Below are 13837 nucleotides of genomic sequence, written 5' to 3'. Positions count from 1 at the left end.
AACGGCTATTAAACTGCTTGTGGGTTTGCTCGACAAAAGTTTTTTTTTTTATGCATTACTGTTTGTTTTTTTTTTACGTATTTTTGTGATTTTTACACAATAATTTGCATTTCGTTCAAAGAGTCGATTTTTGCAAGTTTCTGTTAAGTCTTTTTTTACACATTATTGTGATTTTTATGCATTATTGTGTATTATGCATTTTAAGTTTCTTTAAATATTTTGAAGATTTTTTAATATTTAAAACTTTTTACTACAGTATATCGTAATTTATTGATTTTAATTTTTTTTAGCATTACGGAATTTAAAAGATGGGTTAACATTTTAAAGTCATAATATTAAATTACTGTCAATTCAACTGAAACAATTGATACATTCAGATGGTAACAAAAATCTAAAAACCGCAAATCTAAAAAGGCAAACAATTATAATCAATTATTAAATTAAAAAATAAATATAAATAGTTATCTCCAAATAAGAAATATACCGATAAAAGATCTCATCAATTAAAAAACAAAACAAATAAGTTGTCTTTAAATCCAACTGGGATTTAAATTCGTCATAAATTTCGAAGAAAAGTTATTTTGGTAAACAAATCAGCAACGGTTGCACTTTTTACAGTAATATTAAGTCCCATGACTTTCTCTAAAAAGCCATAAAAAAATCTTAATTCGGTCGGATATTCGACGGCGAAAACATAAAAAGACATAAATAAAAACTCTAATGCCTCCATAAAACAGCTGCAAAAAGCAAGTGATATAACTGTATTATCTGCTTTAATATAATATCCATTAGATATGCGCAACAGCATCGGTTGTTTGACTCCACGATCTTCCAGTGCTTTTAGTGCACAGTCAATTGTATCATCCTGCAATATGTATAAAAATATTTTTTTACATGTTTAAGTAACAGATAATAATATTAGCAATGAAAATAAACTAAAAAACTGGAAACGAGTTCTTTAAAAACATTAGTTAACAAAAAACAATACCTTGAAGTCAAAGAAAAGATTTTCCATGACCACATTTGGTAGCAAACGAGCCTTTTTAACTGATTTTTGTGGTGGGGTAGGAAGAAGCCAAACAAGACATTCAACCGCAAGCTCACTTTTCTTGTCTAACATTATATAAGAAAAAAGTGAAAAAAAGATAGACTGATATTTATTTGCAAGATTTGCAACTTTTTCAAATAAAAAATATGAGCACAAAAAGATTTTTATAATTTTTATTCAGGTAGAATATAATTTAAAATAGTGTTAAAAATAGTAAAAACTTGAATATATTAGTAAAGCATAATTTAATTTAAAAGTTAAATTACCAGTTAAAAATTTTGAACTGATTTTGAACTGATTTAAACGATTTTCAGAAAATAAGTATATTCGAACTAAAACCTATTACTCTGCTACTAAGTTTTCTAAATTTATTACAATTTTTAACTGGTAAAAGTTCATAATTTACCTTCATCTAATTCATTTGTTAAAGAAAACATTAGAGTATGCAATGACGGCTTTGATTTGGCATATTCCAAAATTTTAGGTTTGTATTTCTGCCACTCAACATGCAATCTTGTTTCTAAACAATTGATACTTTGGAATTCTTTAAGAATCTAATAAGAGTATATATTTACACACACACACATATACACAGAATAATTTTAATTATAATTTCATTATTTAATAAACAGTTTATAATTTCATTTTAATTTAACTGTTATTAGAAACAAAATAACTCATGTACTTTAAATATCAATATATAAGTTTTATTAAATAAATTTAAATATACTGATTCTGGCATGTCTAGTAGTCGCGGGTACTGGTTAACAATTTCCGTAATCGATGGGAACGATGTGTTAATCCATGATCGTCGATGGTTTCTTGTCATCTCCATGAGTTTATTTAGCTCTTCTTTGTTTTGAGCATTTGGTCGTTGTTCACGTAGTAATCGAATGGCACTTTCAATATCATCACTTGTTGTGAGACCTATTCTATTAGTAGCATGACTACCATAAAAAAAATTATTTAAATTTGAAACAAAGGGCTGACAACTATTATAACGACTTATTATCACCATTGTCATTTATTAAACGAAAGAACAGATCTAATATTTACCTATTTGATGGTGAATGTTTCCACAGTGTAGTTATATCTCTACAATCAGAACGCCTGCTACGAACAAAGTATTCCAACTTTCCACTAAATGATTTTCTATCAAAGAAGTATCCCTAAAGATAACACAAAAAATAACACACAAAGTTTAAAATAGCAGTTAATTAATAAATATATTACTCACATAGCCACTCGCTGTTCCATCGTGTAAGATAGGAAAACAGTCAATAATTGACTTTGATAAGTCCTGCTTCTCAGTAACATTTGGCCTGTCTTTTCTGAAATAAGGAAATAGAAACATTATTCTAACTAATTAAAATCCTATTAAATTTTTCATTATATTTATACTTACTGAGCACAGTTGTTCATCAGATATCGCCCACAAACTTTTGTTAGAAATAACATTTCTGATTTTTCAATCGGCACTCCTGACTTCAACTTTTGTGTTAATAGCTTACCACAAATAGGTCCATGCTGCTGCCTTTGCTCTGATATAATATTATCGATTCGCAGATTCTAATAAAATTAATGGAATCAGCATGTAACTAACATAATTTCATATTATTTCATTTTAGAATATAAGTACAATACAAAATATACCATGTCATCATTATTACTATTATTAATATTATAATTATTTTTTATTGTGACTTGTCTATATTATTTATGTCATTTTTGCCATTTCAGCAATCATATCTTAAGTGTTTGAAAACTAACCTTGAAACTGATTACACTAGTTGTGGTGCAGCTACTGATTCTGGGGGAGGCATTAACTGACTCACCAATACTCGGCAAACACTGTGGGGTAGCATTAACAACTGGAACATTAACAAGTGTTTGACCCCTAATCCATTCCTGCAGTAACCTTCTTTCTGCCATCCTAAATCCTAATTGAATAAGGTCTGCTTCTGTGGCTAATAAAAATGACCTTAGTGTAAAACCAGATTCTAAAATAAAACAAAATAATAAATAAAAATATTTTTATATGTGTATTGATTTATTAAAATTTGATTAATTTTATAATTTTTCTTAACAAAATAGTTTTTTGTTTAGAGTTTAATTAAATCATTTATATTAGGTGTGTTTATTTCAAGAGAAACTCAACATCTTTTAAAAGATACACATATTAAAAGAGGGAAACTCATACCCAATAAAGCATGTTGAATTTCATCAGGAAGAATGGATAACTCCAATACAGTGGCGAGTGTGTTGCTTAGACTCATGGTTTAAAAATATATAAACTAAATATAATCAAAATAATAATTCCAAATAAAAAAATCAAAAAATCCCAATAAAAAAATAATTAAGTTTTAAAAAACGCTTTTACTTAATTATTTGAACAAATGTAAAATTTTGAAGAAATATATTTTTACAATTTTTTTTAGATTTGCTATAAACAAAACATTGAAGAAACTTTAACCTTTATATTATTAAAAAAACCAAAACCCAAATAATAAAACCTTGCTATTGAATGATCTATATAAAGCAACTTAAGTTTATACTATTTACACAAGATATTACAAATTAAAAAACATGATAGGGCAATCGAACAAAGTGCTTCTTTTCAGTAGTTGCGAGCAAACTATGACAATAAAGTGGATGATAATCAACAAAATTAGAAAGCTTGAAAATCTGATATTCTGGTTGACAAAGAAATATTACTTCATAAGAATGAAGGTGATAAGTGAAATTGTTTGTCCTCACAATTTCTAAGACAAAATACCACTCCTCTCCTCTGTTCATATTAATTTGATTATCATTTGGGGTTGAAATAAAACATACAATTTTTCCAAAGTTTGGCAAGCCAGACTCCTTATCTATATTAATTGCAATGAAATGTCCTTGCTTGTATTCAACACTTCCTGCATGTAATGTTTTTGCAATAGCAATTACTTCACATGATTTAAAACACAGTGTATTACGTATAGCATTATAAAAAGGAAGCAAATTAGTAGATTCAATACTATATTTTACCGCTGTAATAATTTTGCGAATGTGTTTGTTACAGAGTTGTGACTCCAAAGCCTGCTGCTGATGTCTATGTGCTAGAGTGTGACAAATATTGGTAAAATTGCATACAATATGAGCACACCTTTTGAAAAATGAATTTTTTAATTCGTATGGCATACAACTCATGCCAACAAGTGGACCGGACTTTGTTATAATGTTGGGCAAATGGATAAGAAAATGATGCTTTGGACGTAACCTTACTTCATTGTTGCAGTATAACTTGCTAAACATAGATAAATGATCACTAATAACATGCTTCATATAAACAATCATTTCATGTGTAAAACATGGTGCAAAAATCAAATCAATTAAATGAGACAAGTGAAGCAGAAATTTCCAGTTTTTATTCTTTAGAGGGACAATTTTTCCTACAGCCATTGGTAAATACTTGAGCAGAGCCCACCATTGTACTGCTTTCATAGAGGGTGCAAGTACATGCCCTGGTTCTTGTATTTTGAAAATTTCTGCAGGTTTATGAGTCTTTTCAATAGTTATTTTTCCCCATAGTAAACAAATAGCTTTATTAATATCTGATAGAGTTAGGCACTTATCTAATATGACCAAACCATGAAGTATACAACCTAATTCTGTAAGCACAACTCCTTCTAAGAGAGTATGCATAATATCTATACACCAATTATCTGTCACATGATAACCTTTTATTTTATTGAGTGGACATTCAGTCTTTACACCTCTGTAGTGATTTTTCAATTTATAATTGTTCTTATTGCTTGCCCTACTTGCTTCTAAATTAATTAGATCTGTTTTGTAGCTATGCACAGTACGCATCTGAAACAGTTCATCTTCAAATTTATTTTGAACATCAGTTTTTGTTGCATAGCAAATTGTACAAAAATGACTGCCAGAGAAAGACTCAAGAAATCCAAGCAAGCCATTAAGAGCCAAGTTATCACAAGTAACTTGGCAAAGACTTGCATAAATTGTACAACTACCTAAAACTGGAAATACTCCTTGTAATCCAAGAGTGCTTAACTCCTGTATCTCATCAACAAATTTGCTTAAAATTGGTCCATGACCATAAATTGCAATATCATGTGTGTAACCCATTGCTAACAAGTGCACATTGCCAAAACAAGAGTTAAATGCGTGTGGAAGATTTTTTATAGTATAATAAAAGACACCAATGTTATGAACTGAGCCTTGACTTCTCAACGGATTGGTTACACCTAAACCATCATAAAACAATTGGATCATTAGGGAAATTTTAGAGACATCACTAAAGAGGTAATGTTCTTTAAAACGACTTCCGTCTGAGAAGTCTGTTAATACACCAGGTCTACACTTTTTCTCGAGAATTGCTTTTACATAGGCCTCATTCTGTAACAAATTAAATAAAGTTTTTTTGATAGAAACATATTGGAACTGATTATATACAAATTTGCTATGCCCACAATGAGACTCTAATCGTGGCATATAACAAATACCTTCAGGTTGAACCATAAGAGGATGCCCTGCAAAATAAGAGTCAATGCGATAACGCGTTGATAAAAAATCAAGAGGATTATTGCATAGTTCCAATTTGGGTTGCATTTCTTGAAAAATTTGGTCAATAACTGCACGATCAATACCAGCTAATAATAAACTTTTATTAAATTCTTCTTTAAAATAACATGATAGTGATCCAGCCATATTATTATATGACTGGACAATTGTCGGTATGATACCATAAGGTATGCTACTATTTGCACGAAGTTGTGTTACAAGTGATGCTCCTTCAGCTTTAACATCCTGCAAAAAATCTAAACTATTTACCGACGAAACAACATCTAGATTAGGAGATGAATCTTGTATACGATTAATAGAAGGAGAGTAATTATCACATACAAATAAACTTTCTGGTGTTTCTTCTATTAACGCAGCTGCATCACTAACTCTCACTGTATTTGTTTGGTGATACGAATTTAAATGTCTAATAAAATTAAACAAAACCGAAAACGAACTTTTGCACTTATCCTGACGACAACATATTGGTATAGATAATTGTTGGTTGTCTTTATGTCGTTGCAAATGAACCCTTAACTCAGAAATATTATTATAATCATTATTGCAAAGATAACATATAAACATTCTTAAAATATGCAAATTTTTTGAAAATAACTATTACTTTTGTAACTATAAATGCTTGAAATGGCGGCTTAAATTATATCACGCGTTTCTTGCGCATTAATTTACTCCACATTAATGTGCAATGTTTCAGTTTTTAAAGAATTTACACTCGACTAGCTTTTTATGAAATAATAACTCCACAAAATTGTGCAAATTACGGCCTCTACACTTAGTGTGGAGTTTTATGTCCACACTTTCCGCGAGAGTGTACCAACAAAGAGAACCATTTCTTATTCGGCATATAATACAGCGGCATGTATAGATGATTGTATATGTTAGGGTGTCCGTTGGAACCCTGATAATATAACTATAGATATACCTAAACTGCTGGACATGGTTGGTGAAGGACTCAACGGTTGAAAAATGCACGAAATGTATCTAGATTCTACACCTGTAACATATTGATAATTTGAATAGCCTAAAACACATTCGCACCATATGTTTTGAGGTACCGTATTTACTCCAAGTAAGTAGTAATTGTAGTATATATTATATTGATTGTCTGTAAATCTAAATTTACATTTCTCAACGCATAGCTCTTTTGAATAATGTTGTGCGCTAACAGTGATTCCAGTTACCGTATAACTATCTGTTTCATATTTGCAATGATACTGCTGACCGTTTGAATCTGTAAAATATTTAAATTGAACCTGTACAAATCAAACCACTTTTTACATTTTAAACAAGAGATTTAAATATGACTTTAATTTTACGATGATTTTTTAATATCTATAAATAGATATTTAAAAATTGCTGAAGATCCCATTCAATTGAATAAATTAAAAAATATTGAAGTTGAATAAATGAATAGTTGAAGGACTTTGAAGTCGAAACAAGGAAATCTCTATATTCCCTTAAACTTTTCGTGGTTTTACTCAAAACTTTGTAAAATCAAAAAAAAGGTTATTAAAAAAACTTTATTTCAGAGAAGAAATTCTTCTATATTTTCAAATTCATGAAATTTTCTAATGCTCTTTATTCTCTACGATAAGATTAATAAATAAAAGATTGGTTGCCCAAAATTCGTATATAGAATCTACGTTTTAGCGAAATGCTTTTTAAACGTATATAAAATTGTTTAATATATATATTTAAATATGTTTGATAACCACCAACTCTTGCTCAATGATATAGTAAAACAAAAAAATTGGATTTGCATTTGGCTATTGGTAAAAAGAGAGTTTTATTGGAGCATGAGATTTTTCCCATTCATTAAGTTTGTCTCATTGAATGGGGAAAACATAAAAGAATTAAAAATGAACGTGTTTAATTCAATCATTTTTCAAATAAGTTTATTAATTGTAAATGTAGTTAAGTATATAGATACATACATAAAGACCGCACAAAAATATTTTTTAGTTTAAACTTTTTAACTCTAACTAAATTTCAATCAAAGTAGAACTTTCTCAATTTAGAATATTATATTTAGTTATTTTTATTTAAGTGAAATATTGCAGTATAAAAGTGTGTAAATAATACCCATTACCCATGGGGGTAAAAATAAGGGACTGCAGCATCCCTCTGCTGAGCTGTAAATACTACTTTATTAAATTCATTCAATAAGTAGTATTTTTTCCGATTCAATATGCGCATCACTTTATCCAAAAATGATTAGTCACACCACAAACGCCATTATTTAAGCTTCAATGTTTTACACACTGTAGTACTAGAAACTGCTATCTATTTAAACAAAGAATTTTATTTTCCATAACTTCAAAAATTGCTGCAAAATTAGAAAAACAAAAACATTTTTAAAAATTACTTTTTACATCCAAAAACACCTTAACATCCAATGTCATTACAGTCATAGCGCAATTAGCGAATTTTTCCGTTGTTCGTCTTTTCAATAATCAACTTTTTTATCAAGATTAATAATTAACTGCAGAAGTGTTGCATAATGTTCCTAAGTTGAATGAAATTTATGCAAGATTTTTCACTTTAATTGCCTTTACTTGTTGGTTTCGTTCTTTTTGCTAAGTTTTAAATTATTTTGCTAAATCTCTTCCACGCATTTTGTTTTGTAAAACGGTTAAGTTTGATGATGACATCATAAAGAAAAGTTATTTTTAAAAATCAGGGTGTAGAAGACACATCTTTTTTTTCTGTTGAACATTCTCTTTTTTTATTTATTTTTCTAAGTTAACAGATGGTGACGCTGCTTAAAGTCTTCTTATTTTTGAATTATTAGGTTGAGGTACAAAAAGTCAATAGAAATAATCGCACATTTTACCAAATATTCGATTTTTTTGTATCGTTTAAGAATTTTGCTTTTGGTTTGTCATGAAGAATGATTTCTGACAAATTAAAAGATAAAACTTAAAACATTTATTCTTAATAACAAAAGAAAAGTATACCAAGTCTGCAGAACGTCATGTAAATTGAATTTTGATTGCCGATTGATCCTTTAATGCATTCACAGTTGCCATATATCATTTTAGCTATGTTAATTTCACTTTTCCCGCTATAAATTTCATTCCTACAAAACGTGGTGCAGTCATCCATGAAGTAAAAAAGATTAAAGCTATGATAATCACTACCGTGTACAACTTGGGAGTTGACAAACGGACACGCTGACACTAAATAAATAAACGTTGATTAATACCGAGTAACTTATTCAAACTTATTTCCTCGATAACATGGATTTTTACATGATGTAACCTTTTTTTACCTGCAATTTGTGACTGGTTTTTGTTCATTTCGCACAATGTTGAAATTGAAGCATTGCCGGTAGGATTTATTAGGTAGATTCCTGTTCGGTTAAATCCACTTTGATAGTGGCTTTGACAACTCTTTTTCTCTCCAGCAGCTTAAAAGAAGTTGTTACAAGCAGTTTTTCTTCTTACGTGCTATGTTTTAAAACATAACATGGAAGAAAAAAGTTTACTACTATTTGGTCTAGGAATTAATTCGTGCGGTTTGACAAGGGATTACGAAACTAGCTTGTCTCAGCGTTTCGTTTAGCCACGCATGCGTGCGAAGATCACTGTTATTGCGCATCATTTTCATTATAAATCATTTGATTTAAGCGTAAACAACACTATTTTTAATTTAACTGATAATGTCGATTTTTGTTCCTGATAAAGTGTTTTTGCGGGGGATTCTTCTTTATTACTTTAACATGAAGAAAAGTGCTACCGAAAGTCATCGTATTTTGGTTGAAGTTTATGGTGACCATGCTCTAGCTGAGCGAACGTGTCAGAAGTGGTTTGCACGGTTTAAAAGTGGTGATTTTTGTTTGGAAGACCAAGAGCGACCAGGCCAGCCGAAAAAATTTGAAGATGCAGAATTGGCAGCATTGCTCGATCAGGATTCTTGTCAAACGCAAGAGGACCTTGCAAAATCGTTAGGAGTTGAGCAATCAACAGTTTCCAGACGCCTCAAAGCCCTGGGTATGATTCAAAAAATGTCTCATTGGGTTCCACATAAATTGAAAGACAGAGACGTGGAAAGAAGAAATACCATTTGTGAATTGCTGCTTGAAAGACAGAAAAGAAAGAGATTTTTGCATCGTATCGTTACTGGTGATGAGAAATGGATTAATTACGAGAATCCTAAACGAAAAAAGACCTGGGTAAAGCCAGGTGAACCAGGTCCATCACAACCCAAACGGAATATTCACTGTGCAAAGTTTATGCTGAGTATATGGTGGGATATGAAAGTTGTGGTGTACCATGAGCTTCTGACACCTGGTGAAACTATTAATGGAGAACGTTATCGACGACAATTAATGCATTTGAAGCAAGCTCTGGTCATAAAACGACCAGATTGGGGTAACCGACATGATAAACTCATTTTTCAGCATGATAACGCTCGACCACATGTCGCAAAACCTGTCAAAAACTATTTGGAAAATGTCGGATAGGAAGTGTTACCCCACTCGCCGTATTCTCTGGACATTGCTCCTTCTGACTACTACTTGTTCGATTGCATGAATAACGATTTGATTGGACAGCGCTTCACTTCTTCAGAAAATATCGAAAAATGGGTCTCTGATTGGATCACTTCTAAGGATGAAGCATTTTTTCGACACGGAATTCGTAAATTGCCGGAAAGATGGGCAAAAGTAGTGACTAGCGATGGACACTATTTTCATTAATGTATTCATCCATTTAGTTTTTGAAATAAACCTTCAATTTTTAATTAAATACCGCACGAATTAATTCCTAGACCAAATAGAATAACAGCAAACAAATTTTTTTGTAACATATTTCCTTATACTTTATGTTTTTTCCGACATAAAAACTCTATTTTTAATTTAACCTCGGATCCTCATGAAATCGTTTGAAGTTCAAGATTTAGAGAATAAATAAAAAACCTTCGGTGCAGTTACAAATATGCTGCCTTCTATTTCTTCCAGAACATGACAGCTGGCATTTACACTTTCCGCAAGCATCTTTTTTTAAATTGCAGCTTTGAGAACAGCGAGCCTAAAGGTATTCATACTTTTAAGTCGATAGAAATGAAATTAAACTGTATAAAAAGTTAATGAAGAGTTGGATTTTCAAACTTACTGCTTTTTTTGTGACAAAGAAGTATCCACTTTGCTTTATTGTTGTAGGTGAGTCTTGAGAATATCTTTTACAATCGATTGTTTTGTTGTCGATGATCTGAAGACCAACTGATTTGCAGGAAGAGTCCGTTTTTGGGCAACTCTGTATGCAGTCCTCAAAAGAGTGCAGAGTTGTGCTAGATATGTAGTTAGTGTCCGACACTCTTGTATTTTTAAAAACGGTGTACGAGCTAGAGGAGGATATCCATTCAGGATAGATGTACTCAGAAAGCACTTTTGACAAATATAAGAGCAGCACCTTTACACCGAAAACCATCTTCACTGCTGCTGTTTTTAACACAAACAAAATAATTTAAACGCTATACTCTTTTAAAAAATTAAATAAATAATCGATCTCAAACATTTTGATAATATCCAGAAATTAGTGTCAAATAAACGGTGAATAAACTTTCTCATCTCACTGAATATTCATGAGGTGTTTAAGTTTTCATTAATAAAGCCTGCCAGCTCCATGTGCAAGTATGATACTGCTGAGCACTTTTGAAAAATGCTGTAAGTTAATCAAATAAATAAATTACAAGTATTACTAAATTAGACATGTGATTTACGATATGAATCAAGTAGGCTGTGTGATTTCTTATTAATATTTATCATTTAAATAAGCATTTAGATATACACTTAACCGCAAAGTTAAGGCATCACTTATACATTTCCACTTATTTTAATTGTCATCAATGTTACCATATATTTTGATATATGTTTCGGTATAATTTCATATTTTTGTATCGTATTGTTGTTAGCGATAAATATCGCATTAATTATCGTTAAAAATAAATAACGAAATTTTTTGAGTTTCGATATGATTCGATACGTTCTTACAAAATATCGTTTTGGTTTCGAAACTTTTTGATGTTTTACAATATTTTGTATTGGATATTTCAAAATGTTAATTTAAAAACCTTACTTTTACTTACTTTGCTATATATTTTCTTAATCTATTTATTAAAATATTGACAAAAATTAAAAATTGCCTATTTTTTTAACGCCATTTTTTAGACTAAGTTGCTAAAAACGGCATAGCCGGTTAGGAGAACAATTCAACTGTTCGTTTATTTTTTTTAAATAAAATCAAAAGCACTCAAAATTTTTCTTAATTTTCTAAAAACTAAAAAGTTTTTTTTCTTAAATTAGTTATAACCATGTAGTTAATTCAATTAAAATTCAGGTAAGTCCTTTTTTTTGATAATGATAAATACTTGTAATGAAATTAAAACATAGTCTAGCTAAAATATTGCCACTTAATGTAGAGAACGAAAATTTTCGGCTTCGGCATCGGTTTTGGCCGAGACCGAATCAGAAATTTGTGCTTCAACAACCTTTTTTCTTTGGATATATAAGAGATGGACGTGCTACAAGATTGTTTTTTTTGCAACCAATGCTCGTTGCGTATTATTACAAATCTTTTGTTTTAAACAATACAAACTAAATTATATTAAAGTCTGTCAGATTTGTCGAAAAGTTTTGGCCTCGCCTAACCATTCACATCAACTTCCTTTTAGTTTCTTAAGATAACAGCAATAGAACTAAGTTTTAAGTTTAATTTTAAATAGATAGACATTCTTAATATTTTAAGAAATAATATAGAAATTGAGATCATTTACTTAACTACTTTAGTACATGTATAACTAGAGATATAATAAATAATACAAAATATCAAATAATTTTTTAGCTACCTAAAGCACAATGGTTTCCTGTCCAGGGAACTTCTCCATCTACTATATTGCTGTAGACTTCTAGTTTACGAATATTATATAATTTTCTATTTTTATCTTTAACAGCAGAAATATATACAGTTAAGGATAAATAACTTATGCATAAAATGAATGTAAATACAATAAAGAAAAAAATAATTGGTCACAGTTTTGAACATTTTTAGCAAGGTGGGGCAGTTCCCCCCCCCCCCCCCTGGAAAAGCAAAATAACAAATTTTGATATTCACAAAATTTCTTTTTAATGTTTTTTTCGATATCTTATCAATTTAACTCATTTATAGTTTACTCACCGTAATGTAAATGACAACAGTTAAAATGAAATATTACTATCAAATGCAATGACTTCCACGATGGCGGAAGCTTTTTATAAAGGGATATTTTATATTTTTAAAAAAAGATGTTTGAATGAAAGTTTTTAAAAAAATATGATAGAAATAGATCATAGAAAAATAAAAAAGGAATAAATAGAAAAAAACAATCGATAAAGGAGAACTATAGAAAACAAAAAGAAGAGAGGAAGAAAAAAAAGGAAAATAAAGGAAATAATAAAAAAAAGAAGTCAAATTGCAATAACAAAGTTCTTACGCAAACAAATAAACTTCGAACTAACGAAGAAAGAATTGGATGCAGTGATCAAATTTTTTAAATTATTTTTTAATGTGTCAGTTTCATTTACTTTTTTATGCTGTTGTTTTTTTGTTTGTTGGCAAAATGTTTCTTGTTTGTATTGTATTCCTATTTATTTTTTTCCTATTTATTGTGTTATATTCATTTTAATAATACTATTACCTTATGTTTTCTGCTAGCTAAATGTTGATTATTATAATTGTATATATTTAATTTGATTAACTTGAATTAACCTGCTGCATTTTAATTTTTGTTTTGTTTTTTGGAATATGTCTAATTTGTATTTAATAAATCAATGTTTTTTAACTAATCATTATATTATTATATAATTTAGCATTACTTGGTATAATTTAGCATTAATTAGCATTTTGAGCGTTTGTCTGGGCTTTGCATGCTGAGCGTGCATCGTGAAAAAATACGCTCCAGAAAATCTGACTTTATGGAACAAATTATAAATAAGTTTGGCAGTGAACGCAGAGGACAACAATTTCTATTTACTGAATAACAATGATTTAACTCTTGTGTTTTTATTTTTACATTTTCTTTAATTTTCTGTTGTCACTGGTCTAATAAAATGACTTGATTAATTGATACATTTTTGTAGTTTTTGAAATATCACTTTTGAATTTTATTTTACTCCCCCTTGAAAAAAATCCTCCCAGCGCCCATGCATTTACATAACATGATTTA

At 29.7% G+C, this 13837-nt stretch overlaps 2 protein-coding genes and 1 pseudogene across 7 annotated transcripts; all 3 read right to left on the bottom strand.

Annotated features, from left to right (window-relative positions):
- Window positions 1–327: 327 nt before the first annotated feature.
- Window positions 328–3454, bottom strand: LOC149892979 (uncharacterized). 5 transcript variants are annotated; one of them, XR_016445257.1, is made up of 9 exons: window positions 3249–3454; window positions 2819–3048; window positions 2454–2617; window positions 2286–2379; window positions 2105–2217; window positions 1779–1995; window positions 1455–1568; window positions 989–1113; window positions 328–865 (listed from the first exon to the last, which is right to left on the bottom strand). XR_016445257.1 is itself a non-coding variant. In XM_090067630.1 (9 exons), exons 1-9 carry the CDS (start codon window positions 3322–3324, stop codon window positions 557–559), a joined length of 1476 nt encoding a protein of 491 aa, XP_089923756.1. In that variant the 5' UTR covers window positions 3325–3454; the 3' UTR covers window positions 328–556. The 5 variants fall into 5 exon arrangements, 4 of the variants coding, with proteins under 4 accessions (XP_089923756.1, XP_089923762.1, XP_089923773.1 ...); XM_090067630.1 differs by having other exon boundaries at window positions 1455–1602; XM_090067636.1 differs by having other exon boundaries at window positions 1455–1602; window positions 1779–1980.
- A 112-nt stretch (window positions 3455–3566) lies between these two features.
- Window positions 3567–6199, bottom strand: LOC149892978 (uncharacterized; annotated as a pseudogene). Its single transcript, XR_016445267.1, has 2 exons — window positions 3751–6199; window positions 3567–3683 (listed from the first exon to the last, which is right to left on the bottom strand). The product of XR_016445267.1 is annotated as an uncharacterized LOC149892978 (transcript).
- A 314-nt stretch (window positions 6200–6513) lies between these two features.
- LOC149892977 (uncharacterized) lies at window positions 6514–11274 on the bottom strand. Its single transcript, XM_090067655.1, has 5 exons — window positions 10750–11274; window positions 10554–10665; window positions 8907–9044; window positions 8593–8814; window positions 6514–6866 (listed from the first exon to the last, which is right to left on the bottom strand). Exons 1-5 carry the CDS (start codon window positions 11062–11064, stop codon window positions 6514–6516), a joined length of 1140 nt encoding a protein of 379 aa, XP_089923781.1. The 5' UTR covers window positions 11065–11274.
- Window positions 11275–13837: the final 2563 nt, after the last annotated feature.

Source organism: Hydra viridissima, unplaced genomic scaffold (genome assembly GCF_058129835.1).
Source record: "Hydra viridissima isolate aposymbiotic clone 2 unplaced genomic scaffold, HvirCarnegie_v1 scaffold_1, whole genome shotgun sequence".
Classification (NCBI taxonomy): Eukaryota; Metazoa; Cnidaria; class Hydrozoa; order Anthoathecata; family Hydridae; genus Hydra; species Hydra viridissima.
Note: the sequence above shows the minus strand (reverse complement) of the source record. Positions and strands in the feature narration are given on the sequence as shown.

Bases quoted from the DNA above. Each gene is read 5' to 3' on its own strand.
- LOC149892979 (XM_090067630.1), bottom strand. From the start codon at position 3,324: ATGAGTCTAAGCAACACACTCGCCACTGTATTGGAGTTATCCATTCTT. The intron at 2,618-2,818 runs GTTAGTTTTCAA...TAATTTTATTAG, and splicing joins CTAGTGTAATCAGTTTCAAG to AATCTGCGAATCGATAATAT. The intron at 1,996-2,104 runs GTAAATATTAGA...TTTTTATGGTAG, and splicing joins AAACATTCACCATCAAATAG to TCATGCTACTAATAGAATAG.
- LOC149892977 (XM_090067655.1), bottom strand. From the start codon at position 11,064: ATGGTTTTCGGTGTAAAGGTGCTGCTCTTATATTTGTCAAAAGTGCTT. The intron at 10,666-10,749 runs GTAAGTTTGAAA...GAATACCTTTAG, and splicing joins TCTTTGTCACAAAAAAAGCA to GCTCGCTGTTCTCAAAGCTG. The intron at 8,815-8,906 runs GTAAAAAAAGGT...TTATTTATTTAG, and splicing joins AAACCAGTCACAAATTGCAG to TGTCAGCGTGTCCGTTTGTC.